Source organism: Anguilla rostrata, chromosome 4, assembly GCF_018555375.3.
Source record: "Anguilla rostrata isolate EN2019 chromosome 4, ASM1855537v3, whole genome shotgun sequence".
In the NCBI taxonomy this organism is placed as follows: domain Eukaryota; kingdom Metazoa; phylum Chordata; class Actinopteri; order Anguilliformes; family Anguillidae; genus Anguilla; species Anguilla rostrata.
Window position 1 is genome coordinate 58232838 of NC_057936.1, and position 22301 is coordinate 58255138.

The 22301-nt window shown below is 48.8% G+C and overlaps 1 protein-coding gene across 1 annotated transcript in view; it reads right to left on the reverse strand.

Moving 5' to 3' along the window:
- The window catches only part of usp24 (ubiquitin specific peptidase 24), a 51394-nt gene that overhangs the window by 14268 nt on the left and 14825 nt on the right, over nucleotides 1–22301 (reverse strand). The window contains exons 8-43 of the mRNA XM_064333502.1: nucleotides 21015–21080; nucleotides 20820–20894; nucleotides 20378–20536; nucleotides 19908–20022; nucleotides 19293–19396; nucleotides 17923–18030; nucleotides 17151–17246; nucleotides 16343–16504; nucleotides 15220–15315; nucleotides 14187–14294; nucleotides 13529–13678; nucleotides 13074–13205; nucleotides 12796–12907; nucleotides 12338–12414; nucleotides 11770–11910; nucleotides 11628–11681; nucleotides 11171–11286; nucleotides 10965–11031; nucleotides 10168–10278; nucleotides 9645–9743; nucleotides 9148–9321; nucleotides 8667–8752; nucleotides 8456–8564; nucleotides 7395–7553; nucleotides 6490–6587; nucleotides 6171–6266; nucleotides 5073–5301; nucleotides 4342–4504; nucleotides 3754–3909; nucleotides 2531–2601; nucleotides 1940–2100; nucleotides 1668–1729; nucleotides 1364–1555; nucleotides 991–1105; nucleotides 552–696; nucleotides 313–432 (exon numbers count right to left, since the gene is read on the reverse strand). Of these exons, the coding sequence (XP_064189572.1) occupies nucleotides 313–432; nucleotides 552–696; nucleotides 991–1105; nucleotides 1364–1555; nucleotides 1668–1729; nucleotides 1940–2100; nucleotides 2531–2601; nucleotides 3754–3909; nucleotides 4342–4504; nucleotides 5073–5301; nucleotides 6171–6266; nucleotides 6490–6587; nucleotides 7395–7553; nucleotides 8456–8564; nucleotides 8667–8752; nucleotides 9148–9321; nucleotides 9645–9743; nucleotides 10168–10278; nucleotides 10965–11031; nucleotides 11171–11286; nucleotides 11628–11681; nucleotides 11770–11910; nucleotides 12338–12414; nucleotides 12796–12907; nucleotides 13074–13205; nucleotides 13529–13678; nucleotides 14187–14294; nucleotides 15220–15315; nucleotides 16343–16504; nucleotides 17151–17246; nucleotides 17923–18030; nucleotides 19293–19396; nucleotides 19908–20022; nucleotides 20378–20536; nucleotides 20820–20894; nucleotides 21015–21080 (4284 nt within the window). The remainder of the gene's footprint in view (nucleotides 1–312; nucleotides 433–551; nucleotides 697–990; nucleotides 1106–1363; nucleotides 1556–1667; nucleotides 1730–1939; nucleotides 2101–2530; nucleotides 2602–3753; nucleotides 3910–4341; nucleotides 4505–5072; nucleotides 5302–6170; nucleotides 6267–6489; nucleotides 6588–7394; nucleotides 7554–8455; nucleotides 8565–8666; nucleotides 8753–9147; nucleotides 9322–9644; nucleotides 9744–10167; nucleotides 10279–10964; nucleotides 11032–11170; nucleotides 11287–11627; nucleotides 11682–11769; nucleotides 11911–12337; nucleotides 12415–12795; nucleotides 12908–13073; nucleotides 13206–13528; nucleotides 13679–14186; nucleotides 14295–15219; nucleotides 15316–16342; nucleotides 16505–17150; nucleotides 17247–17922; nucleotides 18031–19292; nucleotides 19397–19907; nucleotides 20023–20377; nucleotides 20537–20819; nucleotides 20895–21014; nucleotides 21081–22301) is intronic.

A 22301-nucleotide genomic window follows, 5' to 3' on the forward strand; every position in this document is an offset into this window, starting at 1 on the left:
TAAATAAATAACTTGCATGAATTAATCTTTCCTTTCATTATGTGCTAGCTGCTCTTACACACAGTATCTGTCCCCCCCTGGTGGTGGAGCCCTGCCATGTTCACCAGCGCTTTGTGGCCAGTTTTATGGTGCACGTGCCCTTCTTCTGAATCATGTCCATTACTTCAGTGGTAATGGAAATGTGTGCTCCACCCCATGGCCCAGCCCTCTCAACTCAGGCTCCACCCCTTGGCTCTTTCCTTTCACCTCAGGCTCCACCCCTTGGCTCTTTCCTTTCACCCCAGGCTCCACCCCACGGCCCATTCCTCTTACCTCGGGCAGGCCCGGCTGCATGTAGAGCTGCTGGAAGACGGCGTTCATGTAGCAGGTGGCGCCCCCGTTCTTCAGGCCCACGAACCCCGACACCGACCGACTGTCCACGGGAGGCAGGAACTGAGGGAGCACAACAGCACAGGCCAGACGTCACTACGGCACGCGAGGAGCTCGCGTCCATGACGACCGCGGGCCGCGGCACACCCAACGTACTACCCACAACCCCCTTTTTCACTCACGTCAAACTCCTTGGTGAGCGAGGGGTCGCACTGGTGGTGCATGGAGAGGAGCTCGCGCGTGATGAGCTGCAGGTTGGTGATGGAGCTGTCCGCCAGCATCACCAGCACCTCGTACGCCGCCAGGCGACTGCTGACCGTGCTGCACCTGACCCAGGGGAGACACGGGAGAGGTCAGGGTCGAGAGCCGCGCCCAAACGCGCCGTGCTTTCACACAAGCTCAATTTCTACACGATTAGCGGCAGCACATCGCCTCAAACTTGCTATTCATGTTCTCACGATTGCTAAAATGTCTTCGTAACAAAATCAACCATTTCGATTTTAAATTAAAAACATTTTGCTGATTAATTTGGACAGGGACAACCTACTGTACAGCAGCACTGATGAAGGCGAGACAAGACCACTGTGCAAAAAGTGAGCCGGGGGGAACAGCGACGCTTACTTTGGGTGGAAGTCCTGGATGGGGGCCGAGGAGCTGGAGGGGTTGTTGCTGTTGAGAATGATGCGCGACGCCCGGAACAGGAAGTCGTCCAGGAGCTGCTGGATCAGGGAGGAGCCTGCACAGGAAGTGATCAAACACAGGACTCAAACACAAGAACTCCCACTGAAGTCCGGGGCTTTACTGGCTCAGATTGGGGGGAAGTTTTTTTTTTTTTAACCTTTATTTATACAGAATAAGTTGACTGCCGTTTTACTTTTAATGTTGACGGACACAACAGAAACCCACGGGGAGAACACGCTCCTCTCCACGCAGAAAGACCTCGGCCGGGATCCAAATCCGGGACCGAGGTGGACAGCGCCATACGTGGACTCACCCAGCTGCTCCTTCTCGTTCCCGCACAGTGACAGCAGGGTCTTGATGAGCCGCAGGTGGCCCGCCTGCAGGATGTTGTCGGCCTCGCTGGTCTCCAGCTCGGCGGTCCAGGTGGGCTCGAAGTTGTCCAGCCAGTTGATCTCGTCCTCCAGCATGACCGCCGGGCTGATCTGCAGCTGCTCCATCTCTGTGGCTGAGAGAGACTCGGGTCACACACACACACACACACACACATACACGCCCGTGACCCAAACCCAAAAACCACCGCGGTACAGGGGAGGGATGCCACGGCTCGGCGCACTTACAGGTCAGGTCGTCCAGAAGCTGGCATCGCAGGTCGAAGTACTCTGTGCACTGAGACAGCAGCCTGGAGGAGACAACAACATCAGCAAACCCACTGGGGAATGTAGGTGCAATAAGCAAATCACATTCAATTCAGTATGGGTCAACAGAAGAAAAGCTCATTCCAGGATCCGTGGAAGCTTCATATTTACACAAAACTAAAAAAAACTGCCAGAACCCGCCACACACTCTCCCTCCTCACTGTCCTGTCCCGGGCCGTGTCAAGGGGACCCACCTCTGGTTGATGCCCCTCATGATGCTGGTGGGGGACCACAGGGGCAGCTGGGCAGTGAGAACCACCTTGAGGAGGAAGAGGTTGGGCTTCTGCAGGTCGGGGTAGCCGGAGGTGTCCGTCTGGCTGAGGGTGTACAGCTGGTCACAGGCCACACGGCGGATCTGTAACGGGACAGGGTTTACAACGAGGGCTTAAAATAGGGGAGTCATGCCCATCTATATGCAGCGTATGCATCCTGTTCTTATTCCATCACACAGCAGGACAGGGACTATCAGAAAATCTGCAGTTTCTCCCCTAAACAATATTTTATTCCCATGCAATAAAATAAATAGAATATTTAAAAATATGACTGTGCACATGCATGCACACACACACACACACACACACACACAACTGGGCAAGATTACGTAAAAAGAGGACAAGTAGTTTGCAGTTTTTCTCCCCCACCGAGTTTTAATTTGACAGATGAAACGATGCAGATTCACCCACTCCAATCACAGTTGTGATTTCCTTGCATCATGCAAGCAGCCTTTTCTGGGAAAGTGAAAACCTGTGACAGACGGCAGCCTTATTTCACCCGGATGATCATACCTCTTCACTGGGCGATCCAAGCAGTATGTCGATTATAAAATCGCTCACACACGGCAGGTTGTAGAAGGAACCTGGGGGGGGGGGGGGAGCAGAAGAAAGCACTAGATTAGGGCTCTCCTCAGCACCATAGAGTGTCCATCATTCCCAGGGATGAACTCTGGGCATCTCGTAGAGCCAGCTACAAAGCCTAACCTTACACCCCTGCCTTAATAATTCCAAAAATATGTGAAATGTGTTGCATAACCACTTTCCTGCATGAATTAAACAGTTTCACATAGCAGATGTGACATGAATCACGGTGTCTTGCCAGATTATAAACGTTCAGTCATGACGCAGGCCTCCGGTGGGTGGGCACACACACACAGATATGAAAAAGGACAAACAGGACCCGGGCCTGTGAAATTTAGAATGCATTCTATAAATATCCGGATAAAATAACACAGTGTTATGTTCTGCAGATATACGTAAACGACCACCTACATGTCTATATCTTCTATAGTTGTAAGAATAAACATGGGCATCGGTGCTAAGGACAACTGAAAGTGCACAAATAATCTGACACCTGAAGATGAATAAGCCATGTTTAATCACAGTAGTAAGTTTCATCCAAATCCTTGCGTTATCAGCCCCATTAAAGAAACCATTTCTCTGATGGATTCATGAAACCATGGAATGACAAACCTAAGCTTTCAGGTCAACCTAAAAACAAAAAGCTGCCTTGGACTTATGAATGAATAAATACGGGCCACTGATGAGCTTCAGCCATTTAATTCAGACCATAAAATGCTAAACAATTTTAACAAAAAAAAAAAAAAGGGGGGGAGAAACATTCCAGTCAAAAAATTAGCATCTTTAGCAAAGTCCATGCAACTGGATCACAAACTGGCTGTTATGTACTGTGTGTGTACCAGATCCGGGTCAAATACATATTTGCTTTGGATTGTAATACTTTTCTGCGCTCTGCTGATCTTGCCTGGTGTAACTGAGCCCGCCAATATGACCAGAAGGCGAGGTTTGCACTTTTTGAGACTATTTAATTGGTTCCAATACACCAGACAAGATCAGTAAAGTGTAGAAAAGTATTTGAATCCAAAACAAATACGTATTTGACCCAGGTCTGGTATGAACTTAAGGCAGGCTAGCGCATGCTAGGCCTTTGACTGCGCTCCCTGCATATGCACTCATATCACGTGTAAAGGTACTGGGGAGCTGAGGGGACTCACAGAGCTGCTGGCAGCGCAGCTGCAGGCAGGTGACCAGCAGAGACAGGGCCTCCCGGGCGATGATGGTGTCCTTGATGGACACGCACTGCTGCTTCACGCAGATGCCCGCGTGCAGGGTGGTGGCCTCTCCCTCGCTGCTGGAGCTGCAGTTGCTTCCTGCGACAGGCAGAGGGCGCACACGTCACAGTGAAAACCACTGACAGATCAGAAACAATATTAACCGGGAGATTAAACAATATTAACTGGGAGACTAAAATACTTATCTAAATGATCTACACATTTATCAGTGATGAAAGACTATTAATTAAGGATATAAGACAGGTTAGACTTGGCTGAAAAAATGCTAAGTGCCTATTATTTTTATTCAAATGCAATATTTAAAATTAAGCCAATCTGAAAAGCATAATGAACCTGCAGGTGCACTGCTACACAGTGGTTTAGATTGTGTCAAAGAGCAAGTGGAAGAGGTTTGCCAGGCCTGACTATATTAGCTAACAGCATTAGGGGAGCGTGGTGTGGGGCCTGACTATATTACCTAACAGCAGTAGAGGAGTGTGGTGTGCAGTATGGTTCAGTGTCAGTCCTCACCTGTGCTGCTGACACGACTGCGGATGCCCATGGGAAAGAGGGAGTTGGTGCTCTCTCTGATTGGCTGGCTGCTGCCCACAAGGTCCAATCGTCCCGCTGCAGCTGCCCACGTGAGTCGCATGAAACATGCCACTGTTGAGGTGAAGTCACCAACCTCCATGGTCTGATAACAGACAGGGAAGAATTAAAAACAACATACCGGACAGCAAGCGGCATATAAGAATATTAAAAGACAAACAGAAACATATTAGACATATTAGTGTGTGGTAACTTGACTCCCATTTAGTTCAGGACATCCCTTCAATTAGTATTGCTAATGTGAGGAAACGGATGAGATGACGCACGGGGTAAAAATCACTCCACTGTGTTTCTGAACTTAGTTTTCTTACATTCAGAGTCAATATTTCAACTTCATGTCCTGACAGCACACCAGAAACAAACTGGGAAACACTATATATATTTTATTGCTTTTTTTTCTTTGAAACAACACATTCTTGAGCATAAAAGAAGCAAAAAGAGAGTACTTTTAGTGACTTTTACTTGGTATTCTGCATTTTGGGTGAAAATGTATACATACACAAGCTGAATGTTGAGGCCTGCTTTCCACCAGTTACTGTATGAATCTAGGCCTACACCATTAAGGCCGCTGTAGGCTCTCAGCACTACAGTTGGAGGTCCCGTCGATCCCCCACCCTAACCGCACAGCCCGGCCCTGCCCCACCCCCTCTGACCTGGATGGCCACTCGCGCCGCCGGGATGATCTCCTCCACGCGGATGGAGGAGCGGTCGGACATGGACATCTGGCGGTAGGAGGACTTCTCGGGCGTGCCGCACAGGGACAGCTGCCGGCTGCTCTGCCGGCTCACATTGCGGAAGGGCCGGGACGACAGCGCGTCCACGCCGTCCTTGCCCACCTCCTCGTCCAGGATGCTGGGCATGGTCTGCCCTACCAGCAGGAACCTGCAGGGGGAGCCAGAGATGAGGAACGCGGCGCGAAAGGACACGCTTCATGGTCAATAACCTTCAAGAAAAGGACGTTAAGCGACAGGGATCGATAACTAAAGAACGTTCTAGCGCTTAAGCTGAAATTGTGAAACTCTGAGATCCAAGGCTGCTATGAATAGAAGTGGTCTGAGGCCCAGGAGGTTAGAAGCTGTCGGGAGAGGTGTGCTTCAAGCCCACGCATGAAGGAAGATCACGACTCTGCAGTCCAGCCAGCTCACTCCCCCAGCATGGGGCCGGGGTGGAGGAGAGAGGCGCAGAGGCACAACCTCATCATGGAAACTGCCAAAACCTCCAGCTGGGGCACAGGGCCTGACTGAAGGTCACAGATAGAGGGTATCTCTTCCTTTCACAGTCAAATAAGCCAATGGCATGGTTTTAAAACCTCTGAGCGCACTCTTAACCAAGGCAGTCACGGTTACTGAGCATCATGACCACTTCGGCTCTGCAGCAAGTCTAACTGATCAGATACTCAAGCGTTATTGATGAACAAATCCTCTATCACACAAGACAGGATGCCTGGATCAACGAGATTCAGTTATTTTCATTTTTATTTATGTATTTACCACAGTCTAATAAAACCAATAAATCAAAACTAAAAATATATATTCTATTTTAAAGAACTCTGTCTAAAAGACAGCAGCCTGCATTTGACATTTATTTCCCGTATTCTTCACTGGGAGCGAAACCAAGCTTGAATCTTTGGAAGAAACTCAATACATGCAACACCCCACAGGGGTAAACAACACATTCGCACCCTTCCCAGCAGTGTGAAAGGAAAGTGCATCTGTGGGGGGGGGTGGGGAAGGTGGGGGGGGGGAGGATACCTCGCCAGCTGAAGGCAAATGGAGTAGACCCCCTGTCTGGTCTCGTAGTCCACCTCGGAGGGGATGGAGTCCCTCTGCATGACGTTCACCACCAGGCTGAGGGCAGGAGAACGAACCCACAGATGAGCACTCCGAACCCAAGCTAACACGCTACTGCACCACACAGAGGCTGCAAGGCCCGGCTGAACAATTCTGCCCACAGATCATTTATGCATCCCCTTCATCTGCATTCCAGAAAGATCATGTTAATAGAAATGCTATGTGCACTATGCTGCCTGAACGAGTGAGGGGTTGGATATGTGACTGTTGGGGGTCATACCTCAGGCCCCCTGCTTTGAGGAAGTTCTCACAGAAGGACTTGACGCTGGTTTTGGCCATCTCGTCGTCGGAGGTGGGCATCAGCTTGGAGCTCAGCACCTACAAAGGAGAGATGAGCGAACGACGATGAGGAGGTGGGGCGGGGGGTCTGACGGGATGAGATGATCGTTGGTGTGATCGAGGGTGTGCGGTGTGTGAGTGACCACAGGCGCGTGTGGTGTGTGAGTGTAGGTGCGTGAGATGTGTGGAGACGTGTGCGAGTTCTGCTTGTGTGTCCGTGTTTGGGAACGTGTGTGTGTGCGCGCGCGCGCGGCTGTGTGTGTGAGCACCTCCAGGTTGTACAGCACTCTGAAGGTGGACATGCCGGGGGCAGGGCTGTGCGTGTAAGTGTGCGCGTGTATGTGTGCGTGTGCGTGGCTGTGTGCGTATGTGCGTGTGTGTGAGCACCTCCAGGTTGTACAGCACTCTGAAGGTGGACATGCCGGGGCAGGGCTGTGCGTGTAAGTGCGTGTGTATGTGTGCGTGTGTGGCTGTGTGTGCGTGTGTGTGTGCGCATGCGTGTGCGTGGCTGTGTGCGTATGCGTGAGCACCTCCAGGTTGTACAGCACTCTGAAGGTGGACATGCCGGGCGCAGGGCTATGCGTGTAAGTGTGCGTGTGTGCGTGTATGTGTGCGTGTGTGTGTGTATGTGTGCGTGTGTGTGTGTATGCGTGTGTGTGTGAGCACCTCCAGGTTGTACAGCACTCTGAAGGTGGACATGCCGGGCGCAGGGCTATGCGTGTAAGTGTGCGTGTGTGCGTGTATGTGTGCGTGTGTGTGTGTATGTGTGCGTGTGTGTGTATGCGTGTGTGTGTGTGTGTATGCGTGTGTGTGTGTGTGCGCGTGCGCGGCTGTGTGTGTGAGCACCTCTAGGTTGTACAGCACTCTGAAGGTGGACATGCCGGGCGCGGAGGAGCGGAACAGAAACTCCAGTATGGAGGCGGCGCTCTGCTGGTGCTGCTGCTTGGAGGACAGAGACGGGGACTTGGAGGCCTGGTTACCGGAGCCCAGCGTGAAGAGGGTTTTCTGTAGTAAACACGCACGCGCACACGCACACGCACACGCACACGCACACACACACACGCACACAACACACACAGGAGCGCTCAGTACTGCAAACAGGGCAACACCACAAACAGTCTCATTAAAACCGCTGCTCATCTAATTATCACTCATTACCAGCATCAGCACTGCAGGGACTTCCATTTTCATCACAGTTTTATATTCAGTGATGTAAAAAGAGCACACAGAGGCATGTAAAGAGCAGTAACGGTACTGCATTACATGTGCAAGTATCCCACTTTCATCTTGTAGCAAAGAACATGCACTACATGACCTAAAGTATCTGGACACCCCTTAGCCTGAGGCTGTTTCTTATGGTTTGTTCCAGTGAAGGCAAATCTTAATGCAATGACATTCTAGACGATTCTATGCTTCCCATAATGTGGCAATAGTTTGGGGAAGGCCCTTTCCTGTTTCAGAATGACGATGCCCCCAGGCACACAGCGAGGTCCATATAGAAATAGATCTGTCAAGAACGGAATGGAAGAACTTGACTGGCCTGCACAGAGCCCTGACCTCAACCCCATCCATCACCTTTGGGATCAATTGGAAAGCCAACTGCGAGCCAGGCCTAATTGCCCAATCGGTGCCCAACCTCACTAATGCTCTTCTCCCTGAATGCAAGCAAATCCCTGCAGCAATGCTCCAACATCTAGTACAAAGATTTTCCAAAAGAGTTGAGATTAATATTGCAGCAAAGGGTGGACCAACTCCAAATGAATGCACACAATTTTGGATGATATCCTGGATGTCAGGTGTCCACATTTTTTTGGCCATGTAGTGTATATATGGAACGGGGTCATGTGTAGAACACAAATGAGTGAGTGATGTTGGTGCTGCAGACAGAGCAGGGGAGAGGAGAGTACCTGGTGGCTCCACACGCTGGATTCTTTTGGCACAAAGTTATCCAGAGCATCCTGGACCTCGGGGTCAGTGGGGATTAAGAGCAGGAGCTTGCGCACACGTAGAGTTATTCTGAGGAGAGGGCAGTGAAGGGCATCTCTTTAAAAATGCTGGACCGAATCCAAGAACAAAAAAACAACAACGTTTTTTGTCTGCTACAGGACGTGGTCTCACCTGGGCTCGTCCAGGTTGGCCAGCTGGTACAGCATCTCAAACACATTACACACCAGGGCCATCACCACCCCAGGAAGAGACTTCTCCTGAGGAACAAAGGAGGGCATTACAGTGTCACCACTAGAAGGTCACCTTAAAACGGACAGAAGTCCCGCCCAGCATTGAGACAGACAGATGAAACACAAATACACCATATGGGGTTGGGGGGAAAGCAATCACAATTTCTTCAAAAAAAATAATTTGTCTTAACCCCAAGCAGTTAAATTAATTCACAAAACCACTAGATCTACTGAAAGGTAAACTGGGTCGTTTGGAGGACAACAAATCAGGATGTTGGCAGGCCTCGGGCGAGACTTCTGTCCTTCCTCAAAAAGGGGGGGGGGGGGGGGGTTGGGGCAGGTTGCAGCACTGCGCTTTCGCCTGCAGGGGGAGACATAACCACAGCGGGACCGACGGAGGCAGGGGGCGGGCGGGCGGGCACCTGCTCCAGGGCGTAGGTGGTGTTGAAGACGCCGCTGCTGCTGCTGCTGGCGCTGGCCGAGGAGTCGGCCGAGCTGCCCGAGGGGGTGCCCGTGCCCGAGCTCTTCACCGTCAGGCTCTGCTCGTCCGAGAAGCCCAGCTGGTTCAGCAGCTTCTGGTCGCGGTTCATGGTCAGCTGGGACAGTACACACCGAAAGGGTTCACACTGCAGTCCAGCATACCATGGGCCACACACACACTTCTCTATACAAATCACATCCCATAATAAACTTTAATGAGTAGAGAAAGGATTATTGACAGCACAATATGGGATTACAGCGAAAAGACGGAACTAAAATGCTTCATGAACAATTCATGTCAAATAAGACAAAAACACACCTCAAAATTCCATGGCTGTAAAGCACTATTAAAATGTTGTGACAAATCTGATTCCAACTGAAAGTTTTTAAAAATACACTTTCAACTGAAAATAACACAACACAATAAAATCTGATTTACCACACTGTCATTGGCAAATATCTGAACGTTGTCCACAGGGCAGCTTAAATGGTCTGCTATCTTCCATCTGATGCTGCCGATAGTTTCATTGCTGTGGGCCTGCAAAAGGGATAAAAGCACATATTATAGAAACCAAAAATAATCGGGTACAGTGAAATCACTGTGCAACCTCCACAATCTTAATTGAATTTAGAGAGCGTGACAGCCAATTCTACATAGACAGAATGAGCAGTAGAGTGTTGATAAAATTCTTCTATTTATTAACCTTTATTTATAAACATGCATGCAGGCTCTTTTGCCGCAACGCCCTGTGAATTCCCCTGAAGTAGCCGAGCCTGCATGTATTTGGATTGCAAATACACACCTTTCAACTGTTCCGTTTATGCATTTCATGATCGGACTGCAAGTACCGTGGATTACTGAGAAGCATTACGAATGTTTTAAACGCAAGAAACAAACTGCAGGAAAAGATTGCGGACAGTGGCTGCTACACCCTTCAGCTGCACAGAGGAGACACACACACCTCCAGGGTGAAAGTGTCTTTGGTAGATTCGTAGGTGACGTGGAGAGTCACGGGGTGGCCGTTGAAAGACGCTCCGTGAGGTAGAATAGTCCGAGGGACCGAATACAAATCCTAAAAAGACAAAGACAGCAGTGCGGTTACACTCACAGACAACGAGCCGGCCAGAAGACAACCGCCGATAATGAACAAAGCAGTAAACGAACAATCGCTTGAGCGCGCAATAATGAGAGCTGAAACCCTCTTTTGTGAGGTGAGAGAAACAAGAAGTAAAGGAGTCATTTGAGGTAATTTGCATACAAGGGAGTAAAACGTAACAAATGACAGACGGATAAATTTTTCAATCAGGGAAATAGGATGAACGCTAAAGTGTATCCCCCTTGTATTAATGATAATGGTTCTCAGCCTCCTGCCAAGCAAATGTTTGGCTTTGCAACAGTGCTAGAGAGAGCATAAATGAGGGAGCCATTTCATGTGGGTAGAGGGTCAGGTCAGTCATCAGCATGGATATTAAGGTCTGGGCAGAGAGAGGAGGCATATCGAATCACTTCGGGTGTCAAGGATGAGTCAATTAGAGCTAATAACGTGACGGACCGGGTGTCGGCCTCGCTTAAAATTAAATACTTCTGGGGAATTCGATTCTCATCCAATTAACGCCTAATTGAACGGAACATATCTTCAGTCTGTCCCCTCCTGTAGGAACTACAGCACAATGCTGAAGCTCTATCCGCTGAAAAGAAAGGCAACACGCGAACTCCTCAACGCCGAGCAATTATAAATGATAAACAGACAGTCTTTACCTCTATTGTGATGACGTAACGTTCAGCAAGTAACAGAAGCCGTTCGATGATCACCAGCTTTGTTGACCTAAGGAAAAAAGAACTAGCTCATTACTTTGCTCTGTAAATGTTGGCTTAAGTAAAATAGGAAATGGGGGAAAACGTGTATAGTTGGTGTAGAAGTGGCACTGGTGCCCAGTGCCCAGGCAGGGTGTGGAGAAGGGTACCTGGAAGGCGACTGAACAGAGGTGGCGACGGTGGGCATGGCGGTGGCCGTCAGCATCTTGGTCGCCCTGGTGACGGCGTGCGTCAGAGTGGGCCCACCCAAGGCCGAGCTGGCGGCCTGCGCACAGCGGGGAGAGCGTGAGACACTGACGAAAACACCCGCGCCAGCATCACGGACACATCACGCTCTGGCAACCCTGGAATTCCTCAGCAACACAATGATGTGGACAAACACGACGTGTGTGAGCCAAAGGCTTCTCTCCCTGGCCTTGAGCCCCCCACCTATCCAAAGCCACACCTCACACGCTTTTCACAGCAGTCGGCATTTCTGTGTGCAAAAGCTTTCCAGAACATTCTACACGGCCAACTTAACCTCCTAAATTCTAAATGATACATTCAGTCCAAACATATTGAGTTGTGTATCGAGTCCTCCGTGAAACAGCGATGGAAGCTACTGACCTCCAGTCTTTTATAGCAATCCGCGATGAACTTCTTGTGCAGCGTCACGGAGTCCTGCGGACAGACAAAAGGGCGCGGTCAGAGAGCGGCTCAGGAGGGGCTGGGTCCGTGCCGTGCGCCCCCGCCGAGCGGTCGCCCCCACCTTCTTCATTTTGGGGTTGAGGTTGATGTAGCTGTAGGTGATGATGAGCTGGATGGCCTCGTTGGCGATCTCCTCGTCCGGTGACTCCATGGCGATGCGCCAGATGAAGTCCATCCCCGCAAGATCCAAGCGCTCCACACACTGCGCACAGAATGGAGAGGACAGGAGAGGAGAGGAGAGGAGAGGAGAAGAGAGGAAGGAGAGGACAGGAGAGGAGAGGTCAGTTTACAGACTCCAACAAGTAGTTTCTTCCATCTGACAGGTACTACACTCATCCATTTTGTTGAATAAAGTAACGGGCACAAAAATGGGCAGTCGGTAATTATGCATTGTGGATTCAATAGCGATATAGCACTCTGTGGGTGGATGAGGAAAACACAGCTATAAAAAGAGATTTGAGAATTTCTTACAGCCTTACAGGCATGACTCATCCTGGCAAACATACTACATTTCCATAACCTGAGGGGTAAATTACTTAATATTCGTCTGTTCAAGCCGAAGGCTTAAAATGTGTTCCTCGTCTAAGCAGAAATCGAGATCGGGGTGGCAGAGTCGACGGGTTGCATACCAGCTGGGTTCCTTGGCGTTTCAGGCGGTGGTCACTGAGGTTCACGTTCTCAAAGAAGGTCTTGAAAAGGTTGAAGCCTAAAGAACCAACACAGAAGCCGTTTTAGCTCATCGTTATGAAACGAGTCAGGCGAGACCTCTGTTTGAGCCCATTCCTCAGCCACGACAGCACCAGTGAGTGTTAGATGGTGATGCTGTGCAAAATGCATGTCCAAGCAGGAGAGAGCAGGGCTGGGCTACAGATCGGTTCAGATGCTATCCACTCCCTCGCTACTGCACACACCAACTGCAGGGCTACAGTGACCCGTGTTGTCTACAGTGTCCTGTGTGGACTACAGTGTCCAGTGTGGGCTACAGTGTCCTGTGTGAGCTACAGTGACCTGTGTGGACTACAGTGACCTGTGTGGACTACAGGGTGCTGTGTGGGCTACAATGTCCTGTGTGTGGGCCCTTCCTCACCATTCATGGTGATCTCATAAGGCTCCAGCTTCAGGATCTTCTCCTTGAAGAGCTGCTGCTGCACGTCACTCTCCAGGTCGTGCTGCCCCTTGGTGAACCACTCAAAGCACATCTACGAAGGGGCGGGAAAAAGCCGACGGTCACGCGCTGACGGACAGCCAGGCGAAAAGGCCAGTACAAGTGAGCTTCACACCAACTGCGGAACCATCCTTCCAACGGCCGCGACAGCCGTATCGCGCGGAGAGACAGGGGGCGGGAAATCGAATTTGGCACGGTACCTCTCTGTCCAGTTCGCAGACGTCCATCCCGGACACGAGGCACTCCCACACCTCCTTGGCCCGGTTCCACACAAGGTACAGGCTGGCCTCCTGCAGGAAGAAGGCCAGGAACTTGAGGTGGCCCTCCAGGTACTGCGGGGGGGGGGGGGAAGAGGAAGAGCAGGAGTCAGCACTGGCAGCCGGTCCAAAACAGAATCGATCGATAACCCCGTGGGACCGTTACATGGGAAAACAAGATCAATGGACCTTTATAAAAAGCCGAAATCTCACCTCAGTTCAAATAAATTATTCAATTCGTAAGCGAGCGGTACTGAGGACAGCGGGTGCAGTGGGGTTATGAAAGGGGCATGGGAACACGTGCACTGCGCCGGTTACACACAGGCGACGATGACCTAACGCCACGGAGGGCTGCGGCATTGAGGGGGCGGCCCCCGTGACACGCCGCCAGTCTCTACCTCTTGGTAGGAGTAGCGGCCGTCCACGAGCGTGGACCCGGAGAGGCCGCCCTGGCCAGCGACGGACACGGCCAGCCGGTGGCAGGACACCAGGCTCCCGGTGATCAGCTTGACGATCTCAAAGTTCTTCTTCAGGTCCTGGATGATGCTCTGCTGAGCAGAGACACAAGGAGACCATGAGGCCACACTGTATTCTCTATGGGCCATTAACACACAATGCACAAACCCGAAAACACGTAAAAAGCCCAAGTTCAATAAAACTAAGCAAAATCAGTTCAGCATTATGAAAGTAGAATGTGGTTTTATCATATTTGTGCAATTTGGTCTATACTAAATGCAGAGTTAACATATTGGTTCAGTGCTGAATAAAAAAAAGTAGACCGCTTTTCAGTACTGTACACACAGTATTATGCATTATGTAAACTACAGAGCTTTTACATACTGGTTTGGTACTGTAAAAGCAGACTGCAGAGGTTTAACACATTGGTTGGTCATTGGTAAAGTAGACCGTAGAGGTTTAACACATTGGTTGGTCATTGGTAAAGTAGACCGCAGAGGTTTAGCATATTGGCTGGGCACTGTAAAAGCAGACTGCAGTTCTAACATGCTGGCTGAGTACTGCAGTGTAGTAAAGCAGTGCTGCTGACTGGGGCCTCACCTTGTCCTGTTTTTGGTAGGTCTGCTTGATGAACGAGCGGGTGATCTCATGAAGCTGGCGAAGAGCTGGCACTACCCACACGGCCTGTGGGTTACTCTGCTGCGAGGACTGCGCACACACACACACACACACACACACACACGCACAAACACACACACACACACACGCACACACACAGTTAGAAAGGATGCCCAATCAACCCAGCCAACAAACCCCAAACATACACTTAAACATACATGGCAGCTTTTAAAGGTGTGAATTGAATCATGAATGATGACCATTAAAATAGAATGTGAGATTTTTGTTACAGTATGAGAAATACAGATGGATTCTCCCACAGAAACAGCAACTGCAAATACTGGGTAACTGATATAAATATATGTTTTTTTAATTTTCTTTTTTTATTCAGGGAATCAAAGGATCAATGGGAGTTGACCCGAAAACTACTTCTTATTTCATCTCAAGACATTACTGTTACACACAATTTAAACCTTGCCTGGGCTCCAGGCATACTGATCAAACCTTTAAAATATCCTCATATGCATGTTTAAATATATCAAGGGTACAGAGTTCATGATTAAAAAGGATTCTGCAAAACCGTTAATGGAAAGTGAGAAGCACCGACTGGAACAGCTGTCTGCCCCAGCGCCAAAACAAGGAGGAAGCTCCACAGAGTTAATCTTCCACGGCAGTTAATCCTCCACTCACCTGTTCTCACCGTTAGCCGAGGAAACATTATAACATGTACACTCGCAACCACCATAACCGTGTCGTGCGGGGAAAAAAGATAGAGACAGCCTCACAGCTTAACCGACACCCCACATCTCATTTGGAGAGCAATGATATACGTTGCCGCACCACCGAAACCATGGTCAATCGAGAAGAGGTGGTATTACGAGAAAGGCACCAATCAAATGCCCCCGACAGTGTGATCAAGCATCATTTTCCAGGGAGGGTTGCAGTGAGATCGGAAGCGAGTGGTGATTGGTTTAAGGTTTAAGGATCGAGGGAAAACCCCCGGGCTGTTTCTTACTTTGGACAGCGAGCTGGGTTTCTTCTTGCCCCAGGAGCCCGTTAGAAAAGAGACCTGTGTCTCGCTGGAAGGTTTTGTTTCCTCCTGCGTTAGTATCTAAAAACATACAACTGCAATTTCATTCAGGCGCTCCCTCGGTAAGTGAAACGCACAGCGCCGGGGTGAGGGAGGGAGGGGGGGGGGCGGAGCTGAGCGGGGGCCTCCCGGCTTCGCCACCGCGGCCGGGGGCGACGGGCGCCCGGGGGCGACCCGCACTTATCCGGCGCCGCAGAAAGAGAGCGAGCGTTCGTCTTTGGAAGCAGACAAAGTGGCCACTCAGAGCGGCGGGCTTTTCCTCCGCAGACCGCAGCACTATAAATACCGCTCAGAGAGGGCACAAAGCAGGAAGTGTTCGTCAGGAGAGAGTGACAGCTTTAGTATTCAGTGGATGCTCCGCAGACGGAAGGAGGAAGAGAGTGGGGGGGTGGGGGTGGGGGGAGATAAGCCTGGCTTTGGCAGCTACACACACATTCACCAGAGGAAGGAGGCGGGAGGGATCAGTCTGATCACACACAGCTATTATTCGTATAACATAATCAGGTATTCATCAGTTGCTCGTCATGAGTTAAAACACACAATTGTGCATGTATTTAAGATATGAGTTTTGCATTAAACCTAAAGTCTCACTGCAGACTTTTTAAAACATCCACCAGATTCCCAAGGCTCCTGATTTTAATACAGAGGCCACAATTCTCTGAGCCGAATGTGACGGGCCCTCTTCCCTCAGTCTCAGAAGATAAACGGCGCGCTGGCTCCCATCCACCGAGCATTCACTCCGCTGCATACATTAATCTGACACATTAATCTCGCTTTCAAGTTAGATCTCTGGGAAATGTGGTCCCACTTCAATTTATTTTCCTCTTGTAAAATCGCCAAATATTTGTCTAAAGCGTAGGTTTCAGGGTACATCTATATATTCGGGGACACAAATGAAAGCTAACCACTTTCCCTTTTCCGTTTTAAAGATATAAAGTTTGAAGCAGCTTTCTGGTAGCTATCCGTGCCAAGACCGTATTATGAAAAGCAGGAATGTACTGAGACCTGATCTGTGGACATCCCCTGGGGTCTGAAGCTCACAGCTCACCTTCTTGATGTCCTCAATGCACTTGATGATGTAGTTCCTTTTGACGGTCTCCTTGACAGCGTACGCGTCGCTAAGGATAGTGAGGTGCTCCTCCAAAGCCTGCTGCACCAAATTAACGGGCAACGTGGGCAGGTGTGCCAGCTCCCAGAGCACCTCCAGCACCTGCGACCGCACACACACACACACAGGCATACACACACACACAGGCATACACACGCGCACACACACAGGCATACACACACAGGCATACACACGCACGCGCACACACACACACACACACAGGCATACACACAGGCATACACACAGGCATACACACAGGCATACACACACACACACAGGCATACACACACACACACACACAGGCATACACACAGGCATACACGCGCACGCGCACACACACACAGGCATACACACACACACACACACACAGGCATACACACGCACACACACACACACGCACACACACACACACACACATCCACCCACACACACACATACGCACAAACACACACACACAAACAGCACACACGCACCCACACACACGCACATGCATTCATCCACACACACACACACGCACACACACACACACACAGGCATACACACACACACACACACATACGGACACACACGCACACGCACACACGCACACAGACGCGCACATGCAAAAGAACTATGCTTATTGATACTACACAACAAAGGACTATAAAGATAATAAAGAAATAAAATAAAATAAATTAAAAAAACAAGCCTCTGAAATTTGCTGGAAACAATACCCTAGAAGCAGACGATAGGGAACAGGCACACACACCTTGCCCGTAGTGGCCTCGGAGCGGGCCTCTCGGCCGATCCTCCCGATCAAACTCAAGAGCTTCTGGCGAACGCGGTCGCTCTCCACCTCCCAGCTCTGCGGAACACGCACAAATCCCAAAACTCACTTTCCCTATAGTCCCCCGTAACAGGGCTGTCCACTCCGGTCCAGAAAGTGCCGGGCTAGAACACGAAACCTGCGCCCATGCCTGCCCTTTTCGGATAAAATTAGACACCCCTCTCCTCTACACTGACAGGAGTCAAAGGCCAAAGTAGAGGTTTGATTAGTGTGGTAAAGCTAGAGATTGGGTATTTTATCAAAGGGTGCCATGCAGCACAACTTTCCTGTTAGCACTGACAACTGGAAAGGAAAGAGGACAAAAATAAAATCCATTGCACAATTGGGACAGACATGGTGCAAATGGCCTGTTATTTGCAGGGTTTAGATTTTTCAGAACTGAAAAGTACAGTACTTTATTGTAAAGCAGTGGAACAAGACAATTGTAAATAGGTCTCCTGCAAAACTCACATAATGCACAGGGAGGTCCATAATGTTTGGACAGAGACTTTCTTTTTTTTCCCCCTTGACTTGATTTGGCTCTGTGCTGCACAATTTTAGATGCAATCAAACTATTTGGGTTTTATATCGCCAATATGCAAATTCTAACAGTGTCAAAGTGTTTTAGGCCAGCGGTTTCTGGAGTTTTTCTTTAAGGCGAGAGATTTAGGGGAGAGCCTAAAATGGACGTGTGGAAGAGCATCGTTAAACGCACCTTCTGGATGAGGACAAACAGATGGCTGAGCTGGTCGAAGTTGAACTTGACCGCGGCGGCCGCGATGATGGCGTGGATGTTCTCGATCACCGTGGAGGACTGTCCCGCCTGGGCACAGGAGAGGGGTACACCATGAGCACGTAGCCGAGAGGACGCCCAACCTTACCCAAAAACTCGGATCCAGCCTTCAAAACGTCCCAGAGCGGTGGGCTACCGCTAGTTTCTAGCCAGTACAATGGATAACATGAGACAGGAACTGAGGAACACACTGCAGTGTAACCATGGCTACCACAGATAAAAAAGGTCAATGCTCCTTTCACCCACTCGAGGGAGGGGAACCGTCAGTGTCGGCTTCTGCTCCCTTCTTTTTGTCAGTTCCTGTGTGAATAAACTGGGCCATTTATCAATCCCACCACCGCCCTTCGCATGGCTCCGGTTTACTAATAATGTCCAGTGCCAGCTTCCGTACTTTGTTTCACATCCGTTCAAATATGCATGAACTGAGCTCGGTCTCAATGGATATGAAGTCAAACCCAGACCTTTGTAGGGCTGTGTTTATTATTCATGCTACTGCGTGCCTCGACGGAGGCAAAGACACAACCAGCACATCGGGGGAAACAGAAGAAATCCAGTCGAGCGTGAAAAGACAACGACTGGAGAGATGCCGCCAACTGCTTCATCTGAGACGAGCAAAGTTCCTAAATGGCTTTTGATTACGCGTGCGAGAAGGGAACAGACAACAAGACTGCAGCGATAGAAGGCGGCGGCCATTTCATTATCCAGCTCACAGCAAGGACCCCAGAGACGGAGAAGGTAAGGATCTGAAACTGGCAAAGAGCCAGGCACTATCAATCAATTAAAACTGCTTTAGGATCTCCCGCAATTCCCAAAGCTCTTCCTGGAAATAGTTTGGAATCCAGAGCTCCAGGGAATTCCTTTGAAGTAGCAGATGCATACTTCTTTTATTTATTTATTTTTTCTTTGAATGAATTTGAGGTTTGTAATGTTTTTAACACCAAACCGTGACCTATCGCAGGTCTGGGCCCCACTCCTCTGAGATAAACAAAACACAAGCTTTCAAACCACAAACAGAACTACTTTCGCCCCTGAAAAAGAACTGAAGTGCACAGCAGTGTACTAAACCTTCTTTACGTAAAGCAACATTATAAACGGTTAATGAAAAACGAGTTTGCTACTTAAATTGCGAAAAGCAGGGGCAAACTAGCAATGGGGCAGATCTGTCTGGCTAGCCTCTTCAGCACAGGATGAGACTGGACAGGATTTGGCTTCTTTCAGTCCCTCTCACTTTGACTTGGCCATTTATTTACAGCAGCCAGGCCTGAGTACTGTCATTCTGTGGAGATACAGACCTGTATTCTCCAGATTTTGGAGAGCTCGTCCAAGGAGAGTTTGCTGCCAAGGAGCTCAATGATTCCCTTTATTCGGTCACAGTACTGCGCCTGGTCGATATTACCTAGAAAAGAGAGCGAGAGAGCAGGAATGGAGAGAGGGATAGATTGAAAAGAAAAAAGATGAAAACGCAGTAAAAAGGCGATGAACTAAAAAAAAAAAAATCCTTTGCTTTGACATCACTGGCTTGACATTGCTGGATTCCTCTGAATGCTAGAGAGAAGAACTCTAATGCCAGTCAATCCCAGGGAGACTATCTATGATCAGATGAGAAGATTACACCCCTATAAAAGGTACAGGACACTGCTAAGGAAATCAAAGCACTTGTGTAGTGATGCGACTGTTGAAAATGTCCTTCAGTTATGTCCAAGGTCAAATAAATGAATAATACACCAGGGACACCAAGATTACCATCAAGAGCTTGTTGCTGTAAAAACAAAACTCAATATAGATGTAGTATTTTACACCATAATTTAACAAAAAGAAGACGTGTTTGTTAATTACGTATTTTTAGAATGAATGTGTAAATTTGTAGAACAAAGGAAGTCCAAGTCTTAGAAGTATTTTAATATTACCTTCAAGGGCTATTGACAGGACTGAGTTTTCCACCAGCCAATCCAGCAGTCGGTCAGTGTCTATGGCGTTTTTCACGGTCTTGGACACAGTGCTTTCCTCTATCAACTTTGTCACCTGCAACGCAGATTAAAAAAAAGAAGACTTAACATGATCAGAGCGACTACTCTTATTTGGAGAAAATATTCTACGGGACACCTTCCACACCAAGAAATTTTCACTGCTATTGAAATAAGAAACGAATTGAATTCCAATATAATCACTGGCATTAATTTTCCACACATTCCATCTGCTAGTACTACTACACTGAACAGATTTATGGCCGACCAAGCTGACTCTGGTGTGAACACACAATCTGAAAATCATGCCAATCACACTGGCCTGGGCGTGGCCATAGGGGAAAACTCTGGGCGTGGCCACAGGGGAAAACTCTGGGCGTGGCCACAGGGGATAACTGTACACCGTCGCTGACCTCTTTGAGGGAGTTCATTTTGGCGCTGAAGTGGGGCGTCTTCAGCATACGCAGCAGGATGTCCAGCCGCAGGTGGTCCACCACGGAGACCAGCTCCCGCTGGAACCTCATGCACAGCAGCTTGATGGCCGACAGCAGGTCGGGGATGCTGACCAGCCGCTGCGCACACAGAGACAGGGGGCACCGCGATCACATGACCGCCAGCAGGAAGGCAGCAAGCAACCACAGCAATATGGCACAAAGATGCTTTCAAAGTTTAGCTCCCTACATTAGTCTACAAAAAAACAACAGTTATCCAGTTACTGTACAGTGCCATCATGGCTCAAATTGAGAATATTATGTTCTCATATTCACAAGCCAGAGGGATTCTATCAGTATCACTTACATAATAATTTTTGAGATAAACTGAGTAAGAGGACAGGACGTGATGCTATTACAGTACCTTGTCTTTCAGGTCTTTCTCCTCCAGGTTCTGCACGTAGGTTATCATCTTGTGGATGACGGGATCCAGCATGGGCTGAGGGCACATCAGAGAACAGAGCTCGGATCTCTCCACCGATCGCCGTGCCGACTACAGCACCATCATCGCAGGCAGGAGCCGCACCTCCCGCCATACCAAACGCCGCCTCGCACTCACCTGGACCAGGCTGGAGTTGAGGTACTCAGCACAGACTCCCAGGGGCTGGACCAGGGCAGATACGCTCTGCAGTGACAGACAAACAGCCGCACACTGACACACAGCACAGCCCAGGGCCCCTTTCACAGTCAGTACAAACCACACCACAGTCAATACAGAGCCAACTACTCAAACTAAAGCAGCAAAAAGCTAACTTTGACCAAATGGGTGCACTGACCTATAGACAGTGAGGTAATTTCTGGGTTGTGTGGGGAGCTAGCCTATGTGGTAACCCACCAGACCAAACCACATTGATGATACTACAGCCTACATCATCTCTACACAACAATCTAATGATCATACTCCATTAAAACGTTTGTTTTCTGAACAAATCGGTGTGTAAGTGTGTGTGTGTGTGTCGTAAGGTCAAAGGTTTCAGGGCAAGAGGTGACATCCATTTTGAGAAGGAAGAGTCACACCTGCTTCCCAGAAGAGCTTATGATTGAGCATGTACGCCATGTAAAATTCCACACATTTTTCTAAGTACTTGACCTCGCGCAAAAGAGTTGCACTTTACATGTTGTGTCCCATTTTGGTTTTCAGCACGCTGACTGAAATTGTTCCTTTGTATCTCTTTGAAGGTGAATACATAAGTGGAAAAATTAGTCCACTTTAATGCTACTGAAAGGGCTACTAGGCTATATAAAAAAATAAATGAAAAATAAATAAAAAAGTAGTAATTAGAAGCTTATCATTAGGTCTAATAAACCTTTATTTGTGACTAATGAATAGGAGATGAAAGCACAGTAAAGTATATTCAGAAATGCATCAGTCTGCAGTTTAGAATAAAAAGCAGGCCTGAACATAATAATGTGGGATAATTGATTCCTTTAATGTTTAAACTGCTCAAATAGACCACATTTAACACCCCCACTGCACAACTGCATCATGTCTCATTTGGAAAGGTGGCTAAGCCATCTTGTGTCTTCTGACAACTGTGTGCAAACCTATTAAGCGACAGGCCAGTTTCCCTTCTCTCGAGCTCAGTCTCTAATTGCTTCTCTTCCAGCAAATGACTGAGAAAAGCCAGCTGGCTAATGCTATAGCTAGCTACTAAGCGAAAGAAACAGAATTGCGCATCTGCCTAAACGCTTCTTAAATAGGCTAACTGAGGCAATGCACTCTACTTAATGATCAAATCAAGCTTGTCGAGCTTTTGTAAGCTTTTGGTCACTGTAGCCAATGTACAGTACTGCTTGACACGTAACATTGCTGCAATCGCAGAAGTTCCTTATTTTAGCTCTATCA